Source organism: Oryx dammah, unplaced genomic scaffold, assembly GCF_014754425.2.
Source record: "Oryx dammah isolate SB20612 unplaced genomic scaffold, SCBI_Odam_1.1 HiC_scaffold_5, whole genome shotgun sequence".
NCBI lineage: Eukaryota > Metazoa > Chordata > Mammalia > Artiodactyla > Bovidae > Oryx > Oryx dammah.
Window position 1 is genome coordinate 20,279,754 of NW_024070189.1, and position 18,892 is coordinate 20,298,645.

Genomic DNA, 18,892 nt, shown 5'->3' on the forward strand with positions numbered 1-18,892 from the left:
TACAACTTAATGTGAATTAAATAAGGTAAATATTAACAAGATCTATTCCAAAATAGGCATTAACAGCTATCGCATATGTGGCTACAGTACATTACTTTATATATGACTGTGCTTTTGAATAATTTCAAATACTGAACACACCTTAATACGTGACATAATATTCTCTAACATGACTAATACAGAGAGCCCTTGTTCCTTCTAAGCATTTAACACATCCTACCTCATCATCAAGTACTGTCAAGTTATAAGCTACTGTTGCTTTGCCTGGAGGAAAAGTGATATTTCCTTTAACTGGACTTAAATCTTCTTCAGGTGGATATGGGCCACCCTCTACCTGCAAAGAAACATGGTGCCATCAATAAACAAAACATTTCATTAGAGTACGAAAGCATTACTATGATATAAACTGGCAAACTTACTTTAAAATGTTTTGCAAGAAGAATGACACTAACCTGTATTAAGTCTGTCCTTTTATATTAATGGAGTCAAGGCCCATAATATCATTATAGATCTTGACTATAATTAAACTACAAGGGCTTTCCTAGGGGCTCAGAGAGGAAAGAATCTGCCTGCAATGTGGGAGACCCAGGGTCAATCCCACTGTTCTTGCCTGGAGAATTCTATGGACACAGAAGTCTGGTGGGCTACAGTCCATAGGGTCACACAGAGTCGGACACGACTAAAGCAACTTAGCACACACACAGATTAAAAACAACATGGTTTCTAAGAGTTTTCTCTTTTTTCTCAACCATAATATTAAGCCTGAGGAAAAAATTTATAATAACTTTTTCATGAGCAGAATGCATTCAAAATTATTATATTCTCTTAAGTAATGGAATCAAATACCAGTTCTACCCCTGGTGGTGTAACCTTGGATGAGGTATTTTTAACAACCCTGTGTGACTGTTTCCCCATCTTTAAAATGAGGAAACAAGGTCCACTTACCAGGCTAGATATAAATATTTAATAAAATCATATTCCTTTCAAAAAGTATTTATTAAGTACTCTGTGTTTGACCTCTTTTAGGTACTAAGGATATAGCAGAGAAAAAGGCAAGCTTTCTACCCACCAGGACCTGACATTTAATGAAAGGGAACAAATGGAAGATAAATGAACGCGTGGCGGATGATGGTGAGGATTATGGAAAAAAACATTTTAAATGGCATGAGGGACACTGAGTCCTGGCAAGAGCTCCAGTTCACATGCACCAATAATCAGTGTAGAGCACTTAGACCAGGGCCAAGCGATGTTAAGTGTTCCACGAATGTTAGCTGTAATCATTTCAAAAAGGCTCAAGATTCAATAAAATAACTTCAGACATTCACAGAGAGTTGAAAACACTATAACCTGATGATGCCTTATCATTTCTATAGCCAATTTTTTTTTCCAATTTTTGGAATGTGGCTGCTGTTAGCACCATCCATGAAGTGTATTTTTTTTAAACGGAGAATATATATGGGGAAGACTACATATTAGATTATTTTATGTAAGCCTAAGGAACCCACGAGCATTTTAAAATTTTATATCCTTAAAGAGATCTGTCATAAATGTTCTATGAATTTTATAGAATTATTGTTATTAATTTGTGGTTTATTATTATCCTGTATCTAAAATAATCTGTTGTGTTTCATGGAAGCATAGTATATTCCAAGCAGCAAGGAAAACAGTTTTATATTAAACATGAAATTTATCAGATGATGAAAGCATTCTATTTCATTTTCATTAAGCGTCATGTTTATTATACCAAGGACCTTGATTTTTTTAATTGCAGGGATCTGGTATGAGTTCTAAGCATTAAAATGATTTCACAGTAAACTTACCTCAAAAGTCACAGTCACCATCCCATAGGTTCCTTTTTCTCTGATGAGAGTAAGAGGCACAGATTCATTTCTGCCTCTGGGCTCACTCACTGTGATTGAGAAAGGCTATTGGGAGAGCAAAGACCATCAGGTGCTGATCAACCAGAGGCAGGAGCTCGTGCAAACTGTTACTACCTTAGAAATCCTAATTGTCCACAGACAAATCCATCTACATCGTGCTCTTAAGAATGTGGGGTCTCCTTGCCTTCATCAACTGTAGCTAATAAGGCTTAGAAGGTTCAAATAATAGTATAAAGCAAACATAAGACTAGTCAGGCAAAAGATGGAGGTTCTTGCCCTGCTTCTGCCAACAAAGAGCTGTTCTGCTGAGGAATCTTAAAGGTGACCTAATTGAAAGGTGATTAATTCAAAGGCTCCCAGGGGCCCAGAAAGTCACAGGAATGAGTTGTGCCTCCAGACCCAGGCAATTCACTGGGACTGTGGCTCAGCCTTGCTCTCAACCACTGTTCCTTCCTCATCGGTCAGCTTGCCACTGAAAACAGGTAGCTGCTAATGAGATCCAACCAGTCCATCCTAAAGAAGATCAGTCCTGGGTGTGCACTGGAAGGACTGATGTTGAAGCTGAAACTCCAATACTTTGGCCACCTGCTGGGAAGAACTGACTCATCTGAAAGGACCCTGATGTTAGGAAAGATTGGGGGCAGGAGGAGAAGGGGACGACAGAGGATGAGATGGTTGGATGGCATCACCGACTCAATGGACATGGGTTTGGGTGGACTCCGGGAGTTGGTGGTGGACAGGGAGGCCTGGCGTGCTGCAATTCATGGGGTCGCAAAGAGTCGGACACAACTGAGTGACTGAACTGAACTGAATGATTTTTTTCAGGACATGATCACTGAGGGGAAGCAAGAGCCAGGACTTCAAGTATTGGAAAATGTTGGCATGGCCGGCTGAATCTCAGGGCAGAAGAGGTGAGTGGCCAGGTACAGGCCAGCCAAGGCAGGAGGTGACCCCTAGGTCTCAGTATCCCCATCCATCACCAGGGGTAGGAATGCCTGTCTCAAAGGGTTCTGATGAGGCTGCAACGAGATAATTCAGGCCTAAGTGCTTATCCTAGTAGAGGACATGCAGTGAGGGCCAGCAAAGGTTGGCTATAAGTATTATCACCATCACAGTCATCTTCATCGATACAATCATCATCCAATCTGGAAACCAAAGTCAGACTAGGTACTTCAGGAAACCAAAGTACTGACTGCAAGCTCATCAGTTACTTAGTTCAGTTTTAATCACAGAGGGCAGGTACCCAACCAGAGACTGCTGGGCAGTCATGAGACCACAACAGTTGGGAACTTGGGACCAATGCTAGAGACCGGGATTCATTCTGAAGCTAAGATATTTAATGTCAAAAGAAAGAAGGAAAGAAACCTTTAAACAAATCAGTATGAGGTTGGGGATAATGAGTTGGGAATGAGTGTAAAGGCAGTGGGGAGAAAAATCAAGCAATTAAGGGAGCCTGGTTCATATTAACTAATAATTCCCTATCATTCAAAAAGAAGTGATTTGATTAACTTTTGTAAATGCTGTAATAATGGAGGTTACAAAATGTCTACTACATTGGCATGATCCACATATCCTTTTTAATAAGGATACTGCAACTCTAAAGATCATGTTATCTATAGCTCACCTTGTTTCAAAGACAATTTAAGGTGCTAGGAAAATGATATACAATACATCAATTGAAGGAGTTACCTAAATTGGAATACAGATAACAAGGAGGGGAGCGTCACATCATCTTTTAGTAATGATAATCAGTAGCATATTCAAAAGACTCTAAAAACCAGGAACCTTACTGTAGACTAAAATGTAGTTGCAATATATCATTCCACTTAATACAAATTCTGTTTTTATTTCAGAGCTGAGTATGATTTTTATCAGGGAGGGGACCTGCCTAGTATGTTTGTTTCTAAAGACAAAACCCTCTGAACATAGGACTGACCAGGGGCACACGAATTTAGTGATAATGGAGGGGAAAAAATGAATTTTTGAGCAAAACTAAGGGGGATGACATGGAGCTTTAACCTTCAAGAAATATTAATTAATAGGAAAATCTCCAGGTATAAAAATTATTATAGAATTTTTAAGAGCTATAATGTCTGCTATTCAATTTAAGCTTACTATAGGTTTGGTTTTTTTTTTTTTTTTTCCAGTGATCTTACAATGTATTTCTCTTGTCTCAAGTCACTCCAAACCTTCAGAGGAGGCTAACAGACAATGCTTTTTTTAAGTGGCAGTTGGGGATATCAAGCAAAAGGAGCTGAGTTACAACATCTGTTATAGACTGAATGTCCGTGCCTTCTCAAAATTCATGTTCAAATCCTAACCTCCAATGCGATGTTACTGAAAGCTGGGGCCTTTGGGAGGGGAGTAGGTCATGAGGGCAGAACTGTTATGAATGAGACTAGTATTTTTATAAAAGAGACATCCAAGAGTTCTCTTGCCCCTTCCACCACATGGAAACACAGCAAAAAGAGAACTGTCTATGAACCAGAAGGGCCCACACCAAACCCCACATCTGCTGATGCCCTGATTGTGGACTTGTCAGCCTCCGTAACTGTAAGAAATAAATTTCTGTTGTTATTAAACCACCCAGTCTATGTACTGATCTTCTGTTTATAGCAGACTGAACTAAGACAACATCCAAGTTAGAGAACAAATGAAGCAGGCGGAATGATCAGCAGAAAGAGATCAGGGCAAGAGATGACCATGATTGTACAGGCCTCCTCACTTCTAAGTAATCTTAGATAAAACAAAAGGACAGTCTACAGAATGTGGAATATAGATGAAGTTGAGCAAATCTTATTTACACATACAGGATGTTTACACAGGATGATACTAGGTAACACAGAAAGCTATCCAAAAATTTAATAAACTATTAACCAGCAATCACAAGATAAATTAAATCATAACCATACCATATTAAAGGAAATAATCCCAAATGCGTTGTCATTTGATAATATTGTCACAGTAACAGTCCTGGGCCATCCAAGCTTCATATTTGCTGAAGGTTTCTAAAACAAAAGCCAAAAAATAAATTAACATATTAAACAAGAGGAAAACAATTATTTTAATAGCATTTCAGTCTTTAAGCAATCATTCAGAAAATAAATAAAAATATAAGTATGTTTTTAAGGCACAGACTAAGAAAATATATTCAAACTAAGTCAACATGGTGAAGTCCCAAACAAGAACTCTTCAAAAGAGTTTTTAAAACCATTAATCACTGTTAAAATATAAACTGTTGTAATTCTAAATCATTACTGGCAGGTAACATATTATAATTACTCAAATTTCATGACCAATATTGAGTTGGCCAAAAAGTTCTTTCAGGTTTTTCTGTACCACAATATAACAGAGAATTAAGTGACAGTATGAAATTCAGTTCAAACATGACTCTTTTCTTACACTATAGAAGGTGCTAAAACTTAAAGAATTAGTTATTCTATCAGTCGTAGAGTCAAAATAAAGTTAAAACAGTACAACAATTTTTCTAATAAGTGTGGGAAGAGCGTGCTACAACATTTTTATTGATATTTAACAGCAGCATAAAGGATTATGAGAAAAGTTTTTTACAAAAGCAAAACATGATTGCTTTTGGCACCAATTTCATAAAAATTTTTAATCATACTAACACAATTCTTCTAAAAAAAAAAACTTTCAATCCACTGGAGAAAAATTAACTAGAGCAGAGTTAGCCATCATTGCCTCAACCTAATAGATCAGGTCATCAAGGACGATCAAACCTTAGGCTAGTCAAGCATTTTCCTCAGGGTCACTTCAAATTTACTCTAAGCACAGGGACCTCCCACTTCCAGGCCTGCTTTTTGCAGCCCGCTCCTTGGAACTCAGAAGTCATGGTCGTTCTTTGTGCAGCTGGTAGCATGGGAGGGGTCCAGAGAAAAGCGCCAAAGGCAAGACAAGGTTTTCCTGAGCATCTGTCACGGCAATTCCTAAATAAAGCTGAATTAATCCAAACACTAGCTGCAGAATCTCCTAAACAAGATTGTCTGAGGAATAACCAGACCATGGAATTGCCAACGAGATTGTCAGTTCTGGCTTCTATGAAAACCACCACCAAGCACTTAAACTGGCTTATCTCTAGAGAAACTGATTTTTAAGCATTGTAAGATTTTTATAAGTTTAAGCTTTAACGCGGGGGACGGGGGGTGGGGGGGGGCGGGGAAGGACTTACCTGTAAAGTTAAGTGAAAAATGAAAGTTTCATCCGGCTCTGGAAAATCGTCATCACATACTGCTATGTACACTGTCCTATTGGTTTCTCCAAAGGGTATAAAAGTTGCAGCGTATGTGTCAAAAAAGTCCCCAGTGTCATCTCCATACAGCTATCAAATGCAAAACACAGATAGTTCTTACATATCATAGAGTTAGGACAAGCAGAATTGATGCTAAATACAGCAAACAGGAAAAAAAAAAAATGAATCAGCCAATGACACTGAAGCTTATAAATAAGATGTACAAAAACTAAACAAATATCTAACAACTGATAAAAATCACCTTTCAAAAGCATTATAAAACGAAATGATTCTACATAAAAACATTTGTTTATGCTCTTGAAGGTAAAGGGATAATTTCATAGAAAAGTAATAATTACATAGGAAAACAATGATGTGAATTTTATTTTTCTCCACTCTTGATTGATCTGATGTGGATTACAGCAAACCTAACAAGAAGATCAACTGCAGCTAAAAGTCTCCCAAAGAAGATGTGTAAGTAGCCTGCCAAAATATATCAGGAAAAAAATTGGGTTTAATGAAACTACTCCTTCCAAAACTTTCAACTTGAAGGTTTATTTATATTCTCCCACAGCACCAATAAAGACTCGATTTTCAGTATACCAAATTTATTAGTCGTTATAAACTTTTCCTCAGAACTTTTTAAGACCTCATTCTGTAATGTCAGCTTGCTAAGATTCTCAAAGGAGCAATAATTATGAAATTATAAAGCAGCAACTTCTTGTGAAAATCCAAATGAGATTTTTTTCTGCCAAAGAATGCAAAATGAGTAACTTAGCTACTAGAAAAAAATCATGATTGAGTATAAATAAAAAATGAAGGATGTATGGGTATATTATAGTCAATGTCTAGTTCTCATTTACAAAAATAAAGTTAGTTTTAAACACTTGAGAAATCCAAGTAAGTTGTTAAGGGTATTGAAAAACTTGTATTCATACCTTAATAAAAAAGTTGGCATAGTCTTTCAAAAAGTATTAAATATCAAAAGAAATGGATACAAAGAGAAAATCATGGTCCTATAACCCCAAAATCATTTAACAATCCAAAATATGCAGAAATTGGTATGTATGTGTAAACAGTTTCATCAGAGCAATATTTACAACAGCAAAAATTGGAAGCAACCTCAATGAAAAACTGTTGAGAAATGACTGGAAAATGATGCCACCATCAAGAAAAGTTGTGAATATGATAGAGCGATCTAAAAAAGTTATCAGTATATGACCAAAATTATATGTAAAAGGCTATAAAATATAATAAACTAAAAATATATATATAATCAACCTAAATAATCAAATATAATCAAACTAAAAATAAATTCAAATAAACACAAACATGTCATAAATTAAAAACTAAAAGCAATGCACAAAATTATAACATTGGGGTTCTTAGTTTTTCTTCTTTGTCTCTCTTTACAATGTTTCCCAATGTGACAATTTAACCTATCACTTAAATAAATTTATTAAAAAAAAAATTCCAAGTAGTTTGGGCCTCAAATATATCAATGTCCTTAGTGTTCATATGACATGATTTTCTGGTTAAATACAAACACAGATACGTGTACATACAACCCATCTATTAACTAAACTGTGTGCAAGATAGAGCAATATTCTATCAAATTTCTACTTCTCACTTCTACTTATTGTACTTAATTTCTCCCAAAAGAGGAGCTCTCTGACATAAAGGTTTTTTTAATTGCCATTCCTCTACATTTAAAATGTCATATATTTTCCTGTAAGTCACCTGATTCTAAGCAATAAATCCAAGCAGAGATAACTAGAATACTTGATACTTTTTAGTTTATATTTGTTTTAAAATAAGCATATTAAAATTATTTTAAAATAATCAGTCTATATTTTTAAAATACTATTACTGTCAAATACACATGCTACCTTAGATCACTCTATAAACCTCCAAGACATATAAAAAGAATGAATAGTTTATCTGCAAATCATTTATCATAATGGAACTACTCAGAATCTCAAACAGTTAAAGACATTCTGATCACTAAGACATTTCCTATCTATGTCTGTAAAAACAGAACTACTGTCATCTCTTACCGATACAATCGCAGTAACATTTGCTGGGTCTCCTATCCTTTCAACGACAAGACGAATAACTGTTGTACTTGTTTCATTAACTACAAATTCTGTTTGTCCGGCAAACCTGATCTCTGTTTCTCCAAACACAAAAGGGATGAATAAAGCTGAAAGAAGATTTACTAATAAAGATGCAGAGGGCATCCCTATAGAGAAAAACAAGAAAAAGATTTTGTTCACAAAATATATCCAATATATTTTCATTAGGGGCATTGTCTACAGATACAAACACAGAGTGAAGAGTTAGTAAGCAACTACGACATAAAAATGTATCAAATATTAAGCTATCCAATTCAAATATGTGGTTACAGAAAGAAGTCAAAAATGACAATCCTCTTCTGTGGTACTGTTTACTATGCATAAGTACTTTTTTTTCTTTAACTTGCATATTAACATAATAGTAATAACTTGCCTTACACGTATTTGTCAAATTTAGTTTATTAAATGTCCCTCCAATTTATTCTAAGAAAAACCTAGGCAGCAACATGTGAACTGAATTAAAGCCCATCTTCCCCCAAATCAAACTGTAAAAGACAAGCAAAAACTAAAATTATCAAAAGGACTGATCATCTTAATGTGATAGTCTCTATTTGACAATTATACAAGTATCAATGTGAGCAAAACTCTTTGAACCATCATAAAAGGCAGTGAGTGAAAGCCAAAGTTTATTTCTTGGTCCTATCTCCTTTTCCCATAGTTTTGTCTTGAGAATGCTTTTTAAAATTTTTCAGTTATTGCAAGGAAATGCTAATCCTTTGAAAGAACACCTAAATTTCCAGGACTTAAATTTCTTCCATTGTACTAGCTAAAATACTAATATCACTTCTTAAAAAATGCCCATGCTTCTTTAAAACTAAGCAAGTTTGGCAAAGTGTTTACTTTCTTTCCCATAACCTTTATTGTTTTCGTCTTCGTACAATGTGTGTGCTTATGAGACGCCAATATTGTTCCTACTTTCAGCTCTGTGTGATTCAAGTGTTTTCAAAAGCACAACAGCGCAGGGGCGTTTGAAAGAGCTGCTGTTTTGTGATGTAGATGTATCTCTAAAAATGTGAGCAATTTATCTCACGGATCATTAAGATTCCAAAGGATATGTGAGCAGCCACCCGAACATAACAAGTTCATGGCTTTTAAAAAAGTTGCATTACGTACTCCATGAACCAAAATGCTTCCTATTAATCTTTACCTTGGTCAAGAAGTAATAAAATTTTCATGTAGCTGCCTTTGCCATATGGCTACACAAGGCTTCATATTTAGGAACCACCAGATACACATGTTCTTAATGTACTTTAGGGTTAAAAGGCAAACTGCTCAGTGGAATATATTCAAACAAGGCAGTCTGGGATTGACGAATGATGTCTCACATGTGTGAGGCTGCAAAATCCGTAGACAGGGATGCAGAGTTCAGATAAGACTCCAGGAAAGGGATGTAGACCTGGGGAAGAACCCTGACTGAACCCGCCCACCCTGGCCAGGCCCTTTAGTAACCTTTCGCACAGGCTGTTTTATGACAGGAGATCCCCGTAAGGAATATGGAACTAATAAGCTACCACCAACCAGAAGAGTTCCGGGAAAGGTTGAAAGGAGACACCTCATGTCCGTCCACTTTGCAGAATCCCTCTCGCTAGCATCCATCTTGCCACCAGGAAAGACTCTGAATTAGAGTGATTGGCCGAAGACCACCCGGAAACCAGCCCCATCCCCATAAAACCCGAGACTGCGAGCCACGCGCCAGAGCAGTTCTCTGGGTTCCCTTACCCTGCTGCTCTCCACCTGGGTGCCCTTTCCCAATACAATCTCTTGCTTTGTCAGCACATGTGTCTCCTCGGACAATTCATTTCCGAGTGTTAGACAAGAGCCCAGCTTCGGGCTCTAGAAGGGGTCCCCCTTCCTCCAACAGACCAACAGGCACAGATATTCCAGACATTTTTAACACCTGTGCCTTCTCTCTTAGAAAGCCTGCCATGGGGGCTAAGGGACTTGGGAGAAGAAATAAGATAGTAGATAGTTCTTCCTCATCAACTGCAACCTCTTCCCTGACTTCTAAGCCAGGTGTGTGCACTGAGAGAAAAGGAAGAAAAAAAGAGGAACAAGAAGGAAAACAGGAAAGCCTAGGTGAGGCAGGAAACTGGGCGTGCTGGGCTCAACCAGAGGGAGATGAAGATCTTTCGTGGAATTCCTTGGACTGCAAGGAGGTCCAACCAGAACATTCTAAAGGAGATCAGCCCTGGGATTTCTTTGGAAGGAATGATGCTAAAGCTAAAACTCAAGTACTTTGGCCACCTCATGAGAAGAGTTGAGTCATTGGAAAAGACTCTGATGCTGGGAGGGATCGTGGGCAGGAGGAGAAGGGGACGACAGAGGATGAGATAGATGGATGGCGTCACTGACTCGACAGACGTGCGTTTGGGTGAACTCTGGGAGTTGGTGATGGACAGGGACGCCTGGCGTGCTGCAATTCATGGGGTCGAAAGAGTCGGACACGACTGAGCGACTGAACTGAACTGAACGCCAGAATAATTCTACATCTCACTTATGACAAACAGTGGGAAAGAAATAAACTAGGGACAAGAAAGAGAATGCTGAGTGGAGGGGGTGTGGAGGTAGCAACCCAGGCCCTGGATGTGGAAGAAAAAGACAACTTTGGTCTGTTGTGATTTTGAAAGAAAACGCAATTGCTTGAACATGAGATGTGATAGAACCTTGAGCTTAGAGAAACAAGACGACACCTGCAGTTCTAAGTGAGAAAGAGTGAGACTGAGTCACAGCGTGAGAAGGATGACTAACCTGTGGGAACACACGTTCTCAAAGTCTGTCACGCGCAACAACCCACGCCTACCTTTGTGAAAAATGCTGATTTGCAAACCCAGAAATTCTGATCCACTTAGTTCAAGGTGGGGCTCTGGAGTCTGCATTTAACAGTCAGCCCCATTGATTCCAATATAGTTGACCCTTAGGACACACTTTGAAATGCACTATCCGAAAGTATGAGGAAGTGTGAGGGATGTGTCTTAGAGGAGACACAAAATAAACCACATTTGTAGCTTTAAGTTAATTACTGAATTTTTCATGCAATCCACTTGAACTTACTGCAGACTTTCCATATTTTTTTATACATATTATTAAACAGAGTTTTTAAGATTTTTTTTTATGTGGGCCATTTTTTAAGTCTTTATTGAATTTATTACAACATGGCTTCTGTTTTATGCTTTGGTTTTTTTTTGGCTGCGAGGCAAGTGGGATCTGAGCTCTACAACCAGGGATTGAACCTGCACTCCCTTCACTGGAAAACAAAGTCTTAACCACTAGACCTCGAGGGAAGCCTTTGATATAGCATTTTAAGATTCCATATATCCTGAAGAAAAAGTTTAAGACCTATAGAAAGTAATCACAACAGCAAATGCTTATAGAGTGTTGTTCTAGGTACTTTATACACAATAACACATTTAAATCTTTACAACATCTCTGTGAAGGTGTCTGTATTATTAACCCCATTTCATAGCTCAGGGAACTAAGACACAGATATTAGTTAACACATGCAGTGTCCCTTAGCTAAGTAAGTGGCCGGCAAGATTTGAACCCAGGAGTTCACCTCCAGACACCCATAACCACATGAGACTGTCTACTACCTGTTATTCCTACAAACCACACATCTCTGTCTTCAATAATATGGTAGGTCATTTATGCTACACATTTCTAAGCATTCTACTATTTTAAACTTACACACAATAACCAAAACCACCATCAGTTAAATTCAGTCACTCACTCATGTCCAACTGCGACCCCATGGACTGCAGCACACCAGGCTTCCCTATCCATCAGCAACTCCCGGAGTTTGCTCAAACTCATGTCCATTGAGTCGGTGATGCCACCCAACCATCTCATCCTCTGTCATCCCCTTCTCCTCCTGCCTTCAATCTTTCCCAGCATCAGGGACTTTTCTGATGAGTCAGCTCTTCGAATCAGGTGGCCGAAGTATCAGAGCTTCAGCTTCAGCATCAGTCCTTCCAGTGAATATTCAGGACTGATTTTCATAAAACTGTATAATTATATTTTCATAAAACTGTATAATTATGAGTCTCCTAAAAGTTTGCACCTTATTATTCTGAAGAACAGCACATTTATTTAACTGAAACTATGATTCTCTTGACTATTTGAAATATTTAACAACATCTTTTAATGCCAGGGCCAATGAGCTCAAATAATGCATTCTTCCTGTCTCCCAGGCAATTAGATGCTGTGGTTAAGTCAATAAATTCATTTTGGATTGACACATCAGTGAGTTTTGAGATTATGCAAAATGAACAAACAAAGCATGATTGGAAATGCCTCAAATTCTGTGACATCACTGATAATTGAATCGCTTCTGCTTGCATCTTTTCAACTTGTAAGAAAAGTTTTTGAGGCAAAGCTGGCATTCAATGGAAGTGAAGACGATGTAGAAAAAGCTTTGAAAGTGAAGTTCCCGTCAGAAGACAGGCATAATTACAAAAGTGCTGAATAGTTTCTTTTTTAGGGTAACTAGGTACATTTTCCTCTGTCATACTAAAAATCCTGTCTTTGGAATTCCCCTTATTAAACTCAGAAGACTAGGCATTAGCAACGGACACAACATACAAGTCTTTCATCTATTTCAGGTCACTTTTTCTTTTATTAGATTTAATGAATATTTTACACAACCCACCAGACCACCTATTTTAAATGTCTCTAAAAAATGAATTTCAAACATACGTTTAAAGATCATTATGTGCTTATTTCATATTCTGTCACAATTGTGAAAGAGTAATTTTAGTTTTACGGACTCACTCCCCTGAATTGTAATGTCATGATATTCCAAAATTCAAATCATCTCATTTCCAACTATCATCTACGTTACCCTCATGACTCCCACTCCTCGGTAGCATGATTCAAAAAAAGAAAATTTTTCGTGTCAGTAGGGGATCTTTTATCTCTTAATCTCTTATTGTGTTTAAACAATACTCATATTTAGGTTACTTTCTTGTATCTATCCCAAATTATACTCTGAAGTTTGGACAGAGTCCAGATAATATGCAGATATAAAATCTCAAGTTCTTGGATTTTAGTAATTATATTCAGCCTATCCATGTGGCTTCCCTGATAGCTCAGTTGGTAAAGAGTCCACCTGCAATGCGGGAGACCTGAGTTTGATCCTTGGGTTGGGAAGATCCCCTGGAGAAGGGAAAGGCTACCCACTCCAGTATTCTGGCCTGGGGAATTCCAAGGACTTTAAAAAGAGCTGGACACAACTGAGTGACTTTCACTTTCACTTTTCATTCAGCCTATCCAACAAGTCACCTAATTCTACCAAAAATCCTTCAAAATTAAAATCAGGACTATATTATAACAGCTCTAACAAGGTAAACTGGTTGCTTTCAGAAGAGCAGGTTACAGTTTCACCTAACATCTGCACACTGAGCACCTACCAGACATTGTATAACACCTGTGCTAATCACTGAGGACACAAAGACCCTCCAGAGAGGGCCCCTGGCTCCTGATACTACTCACAGGGATGGGCACAGATTTAGATCAGGCCAGTGAAAGTCAAGAAGACAATTCTGATGAAATAATGCCGTTTGCCCCAACATGGGCGGACCTGGAGATTATCATACTACGTGGAGTAAGTCAGACAAAGACAAATATGATATCGCTTATATGTGGAATTTTTAAAAAATGATACAATGAACTTATTAACAAATCAGAAACAGACTCACAGACTTAGAAAACAAACTTACGGTTATCAAAGAGAAAAGGTGGGGGATTAACATATACACACTACTACATATAAAATAGATAACCAATAACGGACCTACTTTATAGCATAGTGAACTCTGCTTTATATTCTGTAATAACTTAAATGAGAAAAGAACTTGAAAAAGAATAGATATATGTATACGTATAACTGAATTACTATGCTGTATTTCTGAAACGAACACAGCATTGTAAATCAACTATAACTCCAATATAAAATTAAAAAAAATTTTTTAAAGACACAATTCTGAGACTTTTGCTTAAGCATAAAATGCAGATTCCCTCTACTGTTGGATTCAGGATCATGTTGATTGGGACCAGCTTTCTCTGAAGTCTGAAAGTAAAGCAACACAGCCAAACACAGATCCAAGAGGTGGAGAAGTGCCAAGTCTTGAAACTCAAGTTCAAGTTCCTAAAGCCAGTTTTACCCTTGCCTTTTCAGTGGCTAAGGCAATAAAATACATTTTCTACTACAGCTAGTTTGGTTTAGATACTCAGTCACTTCAGCATAAATATTCATCCATTAAATTCAAACCTAAGACATGGTAACTCATGTTTGGCTATACCAAGTGGAAGATCCCTCCTCTTCCACTCTCATACTCAACAGCCATAGAATTTCATAAACATCTGTGAAAGGACACCACACCAGCAGTCTTTCCTGTTTTCATGTAATTGTTGCTGTTGTTTAGTTGGTAAGTCGCGTCCAACTCTTGGTGACCCCATGGACTGAAGCCCACCAGGCCCCTCTGGCCAGGGGATTCCCTAAGCAAGAATACTTGAGTGGGTTGCCATTTCCTTCTCCAGGGGATTTTCCTGACCCAGGGATTGAACTCATGTCTTCTGTACTGGCAGGCAAATTCTCCCAGGTTGAATCACCAGGGAGGCCCCCATGCAGTTATTACCACCATCTATAATATTTCCCCCTCCACTCTGAAATGGACAATTACTAGTGAGGAAATTTACAACAGACAAACCAAAAATGTCTTCACAATAGAACAAATTAAGATAGGCATACACCACACTGATTCAGTGTACTGAAAAAGTTAACACGTTTCTAATTGTCCTAAGGAATCCCAATATCATTATTCCTCAAATTCAGTTCAGTTCAGTTCAGTCACTCAGCCGTATCTGACTCTTTGCGACCCCATGAACTGCAGCATGCCAGGCCTCCCTGTCCATCACCAACTCCTGGAGTCCACCCAAACCCATGTCCATCGAGTCAGTGATGCCATCCAACCATCTCATCCTCTGTTGTCCCCTTCTCCTCCTGCCCTCAATCTTTCCCAGCATCAGGGTCTTTTCAAATGAGTCAGCTCTTCACATCAGGTGGCCAAAGTATTGGAGTTTCAGCTTCAACATCAGTCCTTCCAAAGAACACCCAGGACTGATCTCCTTTAGGATGGAATGGTTGGATCTCCTTGCAGTCCAAGGGACTCTCAAGAGTCTTCTCCAACACCACAGTTCAAAAGCATCACTTCAGCGCTCAGCTTTCTTTATAATCCAACTCTCACATCCATACATGACCACTGGAAAAATCAGAGCATTGACTAGACAGACCTTTGTTGACAAAGTAATGTCTCTGCTTTTTAATATGCTGTCTAGGTTGGTCATAACTTTCCTTCATTAGTCAGGCATTAATTCCTTTCTCTTCCTTTCTTCCTGGATATCTAGCTCTTTCTTCCCTTCTGAAAATCTGGTATTTGCTAATTTCCTTCTTCATCTGCATCGTGCTGTGCTCAGTCACTTAAGTCGTGCCCAACTCTCTGTAACCCCACGGACTGTAGCCCACCAGGATCCTCTGTCCACAGGGTATTCCAGGCAAGATTACCACGTAGGTTGCCATTTCCTTCTCCAGGGGATCCTCCTGAACCAGGGATCGAACCGGCACCCTCTGCTTTTCCTGCACTGGCAGGCAGATTCTTTACCACTGAGCCACCCAGGAAGCCTTTTCACTTGAATTACTTAGCACATAAACAAACCAAGTTTCATTTATAAAACAATACCTGCCAACACGATATGCTCTAATAATCACGGAATTCTGAATTCTGTTATCTAGGATATTACCTTCCTCTCATCTTGCCTCTTATTAATGGGTACCATAGAAAAGGTACCAAGTATACTATATTCTAAATAAATTGGAATGGTCTTTTATAAGTTTCAATAAGTCTGTGGAAACAAAACCAAAAAAAAAAAAAAAAACATAAAATAAAAATCAGGACCCAACAGATAACAATGTAAAGAAACACAGGAGAATTCAACTGATTTGCCAATTTTGAAGCAATCAACTTTCATACATAACCTTTCATCAATCTGAATGTTAACTTGGTCTCTTTAAGTTTCTCAATAAAAACTGTACAACCTCTGTGAGTGACAGGAGGAGGGAAAAAGATAAACATTACTAGTGCAGAACTGAAGGGTTACATTGATTTTTCAGCTTCAGCTGTTGTCTTGTCCATGCCACAGCAAGCATCTTCCCACGGTGGGACCACCAGGTAATTCATACTGAAAATATGATCCTAATGGAGCAAGGTTTTCAAGTTTAGAATTACTTGAATTCTATTACGTTTACTAAAGGGCATTCTCAAACTATAGAATTACTCCGGTGGAACAACAGAGGTTTCATCATTCACATGATCAATTATTCAGCCTCTAAGAATTCTTAATCTGTGTTATTGGTATTTGGCAAGTACTACAAAAGATTGGCTGTTTCCTCTTCCACACTAAAACAGAATTTAAATGTGCATCTTTCAAAATCAAATAATCTAATGTTATAAACTGAGGAAATGCTAAATACTTTTAAATGATAAAAGGAATAGTCTCAAAAAAAAAAAAAAAGAAATAGTCTCATAGTTTTTCAGACTATAAATGTTTCTTATCTTTTTATACATATATAACTTACAACTTTAAGGAAAATAATTTTATTCACCTGTAAATGACATATATGTGATACCATATTAAAAAGGAACAAAAAAGTAAACAATAAAATGTTTACTTCACACCAACCCCCACCAGCCATATGCTTCTTCTACACATGGTCCATTACAGTTATCGACCTTATCTGTCTCTCAGGAGAGAATCTATACATATATTAATACGTATGTCTACAGGAGAACATTCATGCAACAAATTCTGTTTTCTTCTACATAGAGACTACAGGAATCAACACATTTTTTCAAGACATAAACAGGTAAATCTAGGCTTCGAGGTCAACATCCATCGTGGGAAAATATTTACTGTCTCAACAATACACTGTCAACTTTATTGCTCTCATCCACAAAATGATGGTTCCCACTGCCTTTTACTGTATCTACCAATTCACCCTCTAGGCAAGGGTAGACACAACTATGGAAACTTGAAATTTACTAGGTTTCACATTATCAAACCTATATTCCTGAAGATCTACATTAAGCATGACCTCTATACCTGGAACACAAAAGTCATCATGAGATCCCCTTTTACTTCATCCTGGGATTGTTTTTGATTGTTCCCCATCTGATCTGTTTACTGATTCCCACATTTTCCTTTTATGGCTTCCTTGGTTTATCCCTTTTTTTGATGGAGAACATCCTCCAGTAACTTCCCAAAAAAGTGTATGTGAGTTTAAATGTTTTAGGTCTTGCATATCAGAAATTACTGTAATATTAATTTTCCATTTAAATAATATTTTCATTGGGTATAGAATTTTTGGTAAAAATAGTTTTCTTTCATTATTTTGAAAGCTTTGCTCCACTGTTTTCAGACTTCCAATGTTGCTATTAAGAAATTCAAAATCATTTTGATTCCAAAGTATTATATGGGTTTGCTTATTTGTGATAACCCCACACACCACCCTCACCCCCCCCAGAATGTTCTCTGTCCAAAGCATAAGATTGCACAAGATTTTTCTTGGAACGTGATTATTTTTGTCCATTTGGCTAAACAGTCAGTCCTTTTCACTCATATATTCATCTTTAGAGTAGCAGAAATTTTTCTTATATTATTTCACAATGATTTCTTCACCTTCCATTTTCACTGTTCTTTCATCCTGAAACTCTTTAACACTGGTTTTCTCAGACTAGCCCTCTAATTTTCTAATCTTTATCTCTAATTTCTAACCTTTGATTTTTGCCCTATTTCAGAGAATTTAATTCACAATAAAATTTCAATTCTTCTAATTTTTTGTTTATGCCATGTGTTTTCAATTTCTAGGAAATAGTTGTAGCCTGTTCTTTTTCCCTTAATCCATTAAACTGTCTTTTACTTCTCAGAAAATACTTATTTTTAAAATTTTCTGTTCTCTTTATGGGGACTTCCCCAGTGGCTCAGTGGTAAAAGAATCTGCCGGCAATGCAGGAGACATGAGTTTGATCCTGTGTCAGGAAGATTCCCTGGAAGAGGAAACGACAACCTACGCCAGTATTCTTGCCTGGAGAATTCCATGAAGAGAGGAGCCTGGCAGGCTACATCCATGAAGTCACAGAAGACTTGGACATGATTAAGTGACTAAATACCAACAATATTCTCTTTATAGCCTTTGTTACCTCTAAGTTGCTTTGTTATTTATTCTGGAATCTATCTTCTGTGTAATGTTTCATTTTCCATGAGCTCATGTACTCTCACTTTTGTAAGTCACCAAATAAGTGTATCATAAAAACTGATCAAGCAGCTCATATCTGGATTACCAATGCCCACCGAGGAAAAAGGATGAACAGTGGAGAGATGCTTCAATTCTAGAGCTATGTAGAGTGCTACAAGATTATGGATTTCATCTGTGCTCTTTCAACTCCACTTTGGTAAAACACAAAATGAAAGATTCACTACACTAAATCCTTTGAGGCAAATTCAAAAGCAGTAAATTAAGTCAAGGTATGTTCCTGCAGCCACCAAATTTGAAAGGTCTTCTGTCAAGAGATAAGACA

General features: G+C 37.6%; 1 protein-coding gene across 1 annotated transcript in view; it reads right to left on the reverse strand.

Annotated features, from left to right (window-relative positions):
- Positions 1–18,892, reverse strand: part of ADGRV1 (adhesion G protein-coupled receptor V1) — a 546,035-nt gene that overhangs the window by 507,513 nt on the left and 19,630 nt on the right. Inside the window, exons 2-6 of the mRNA XM_040241540.1 lie at positions 8,187–8,371; positions 6,070–6,219; positions 4,793–4,888; positions 1,821–1,925; positions 221–334 (exon numbers count right to left, since the gene is read on the reverse strand). Coding sequence (XP_040097474.1) covers positions 221–334; positions 1,821–1,925; positions 4,793–4,888; positions 6,070–6,219; positions 8,187–8,371 — 650 coding nt within the window. The remainder of the gene's footprint in view (positions 1–220; positions 335–1,820; positions 1,926–4,792; positions 4,889–6,069; positions 6,220–8,186; positions 8,372–18,892) is intronic.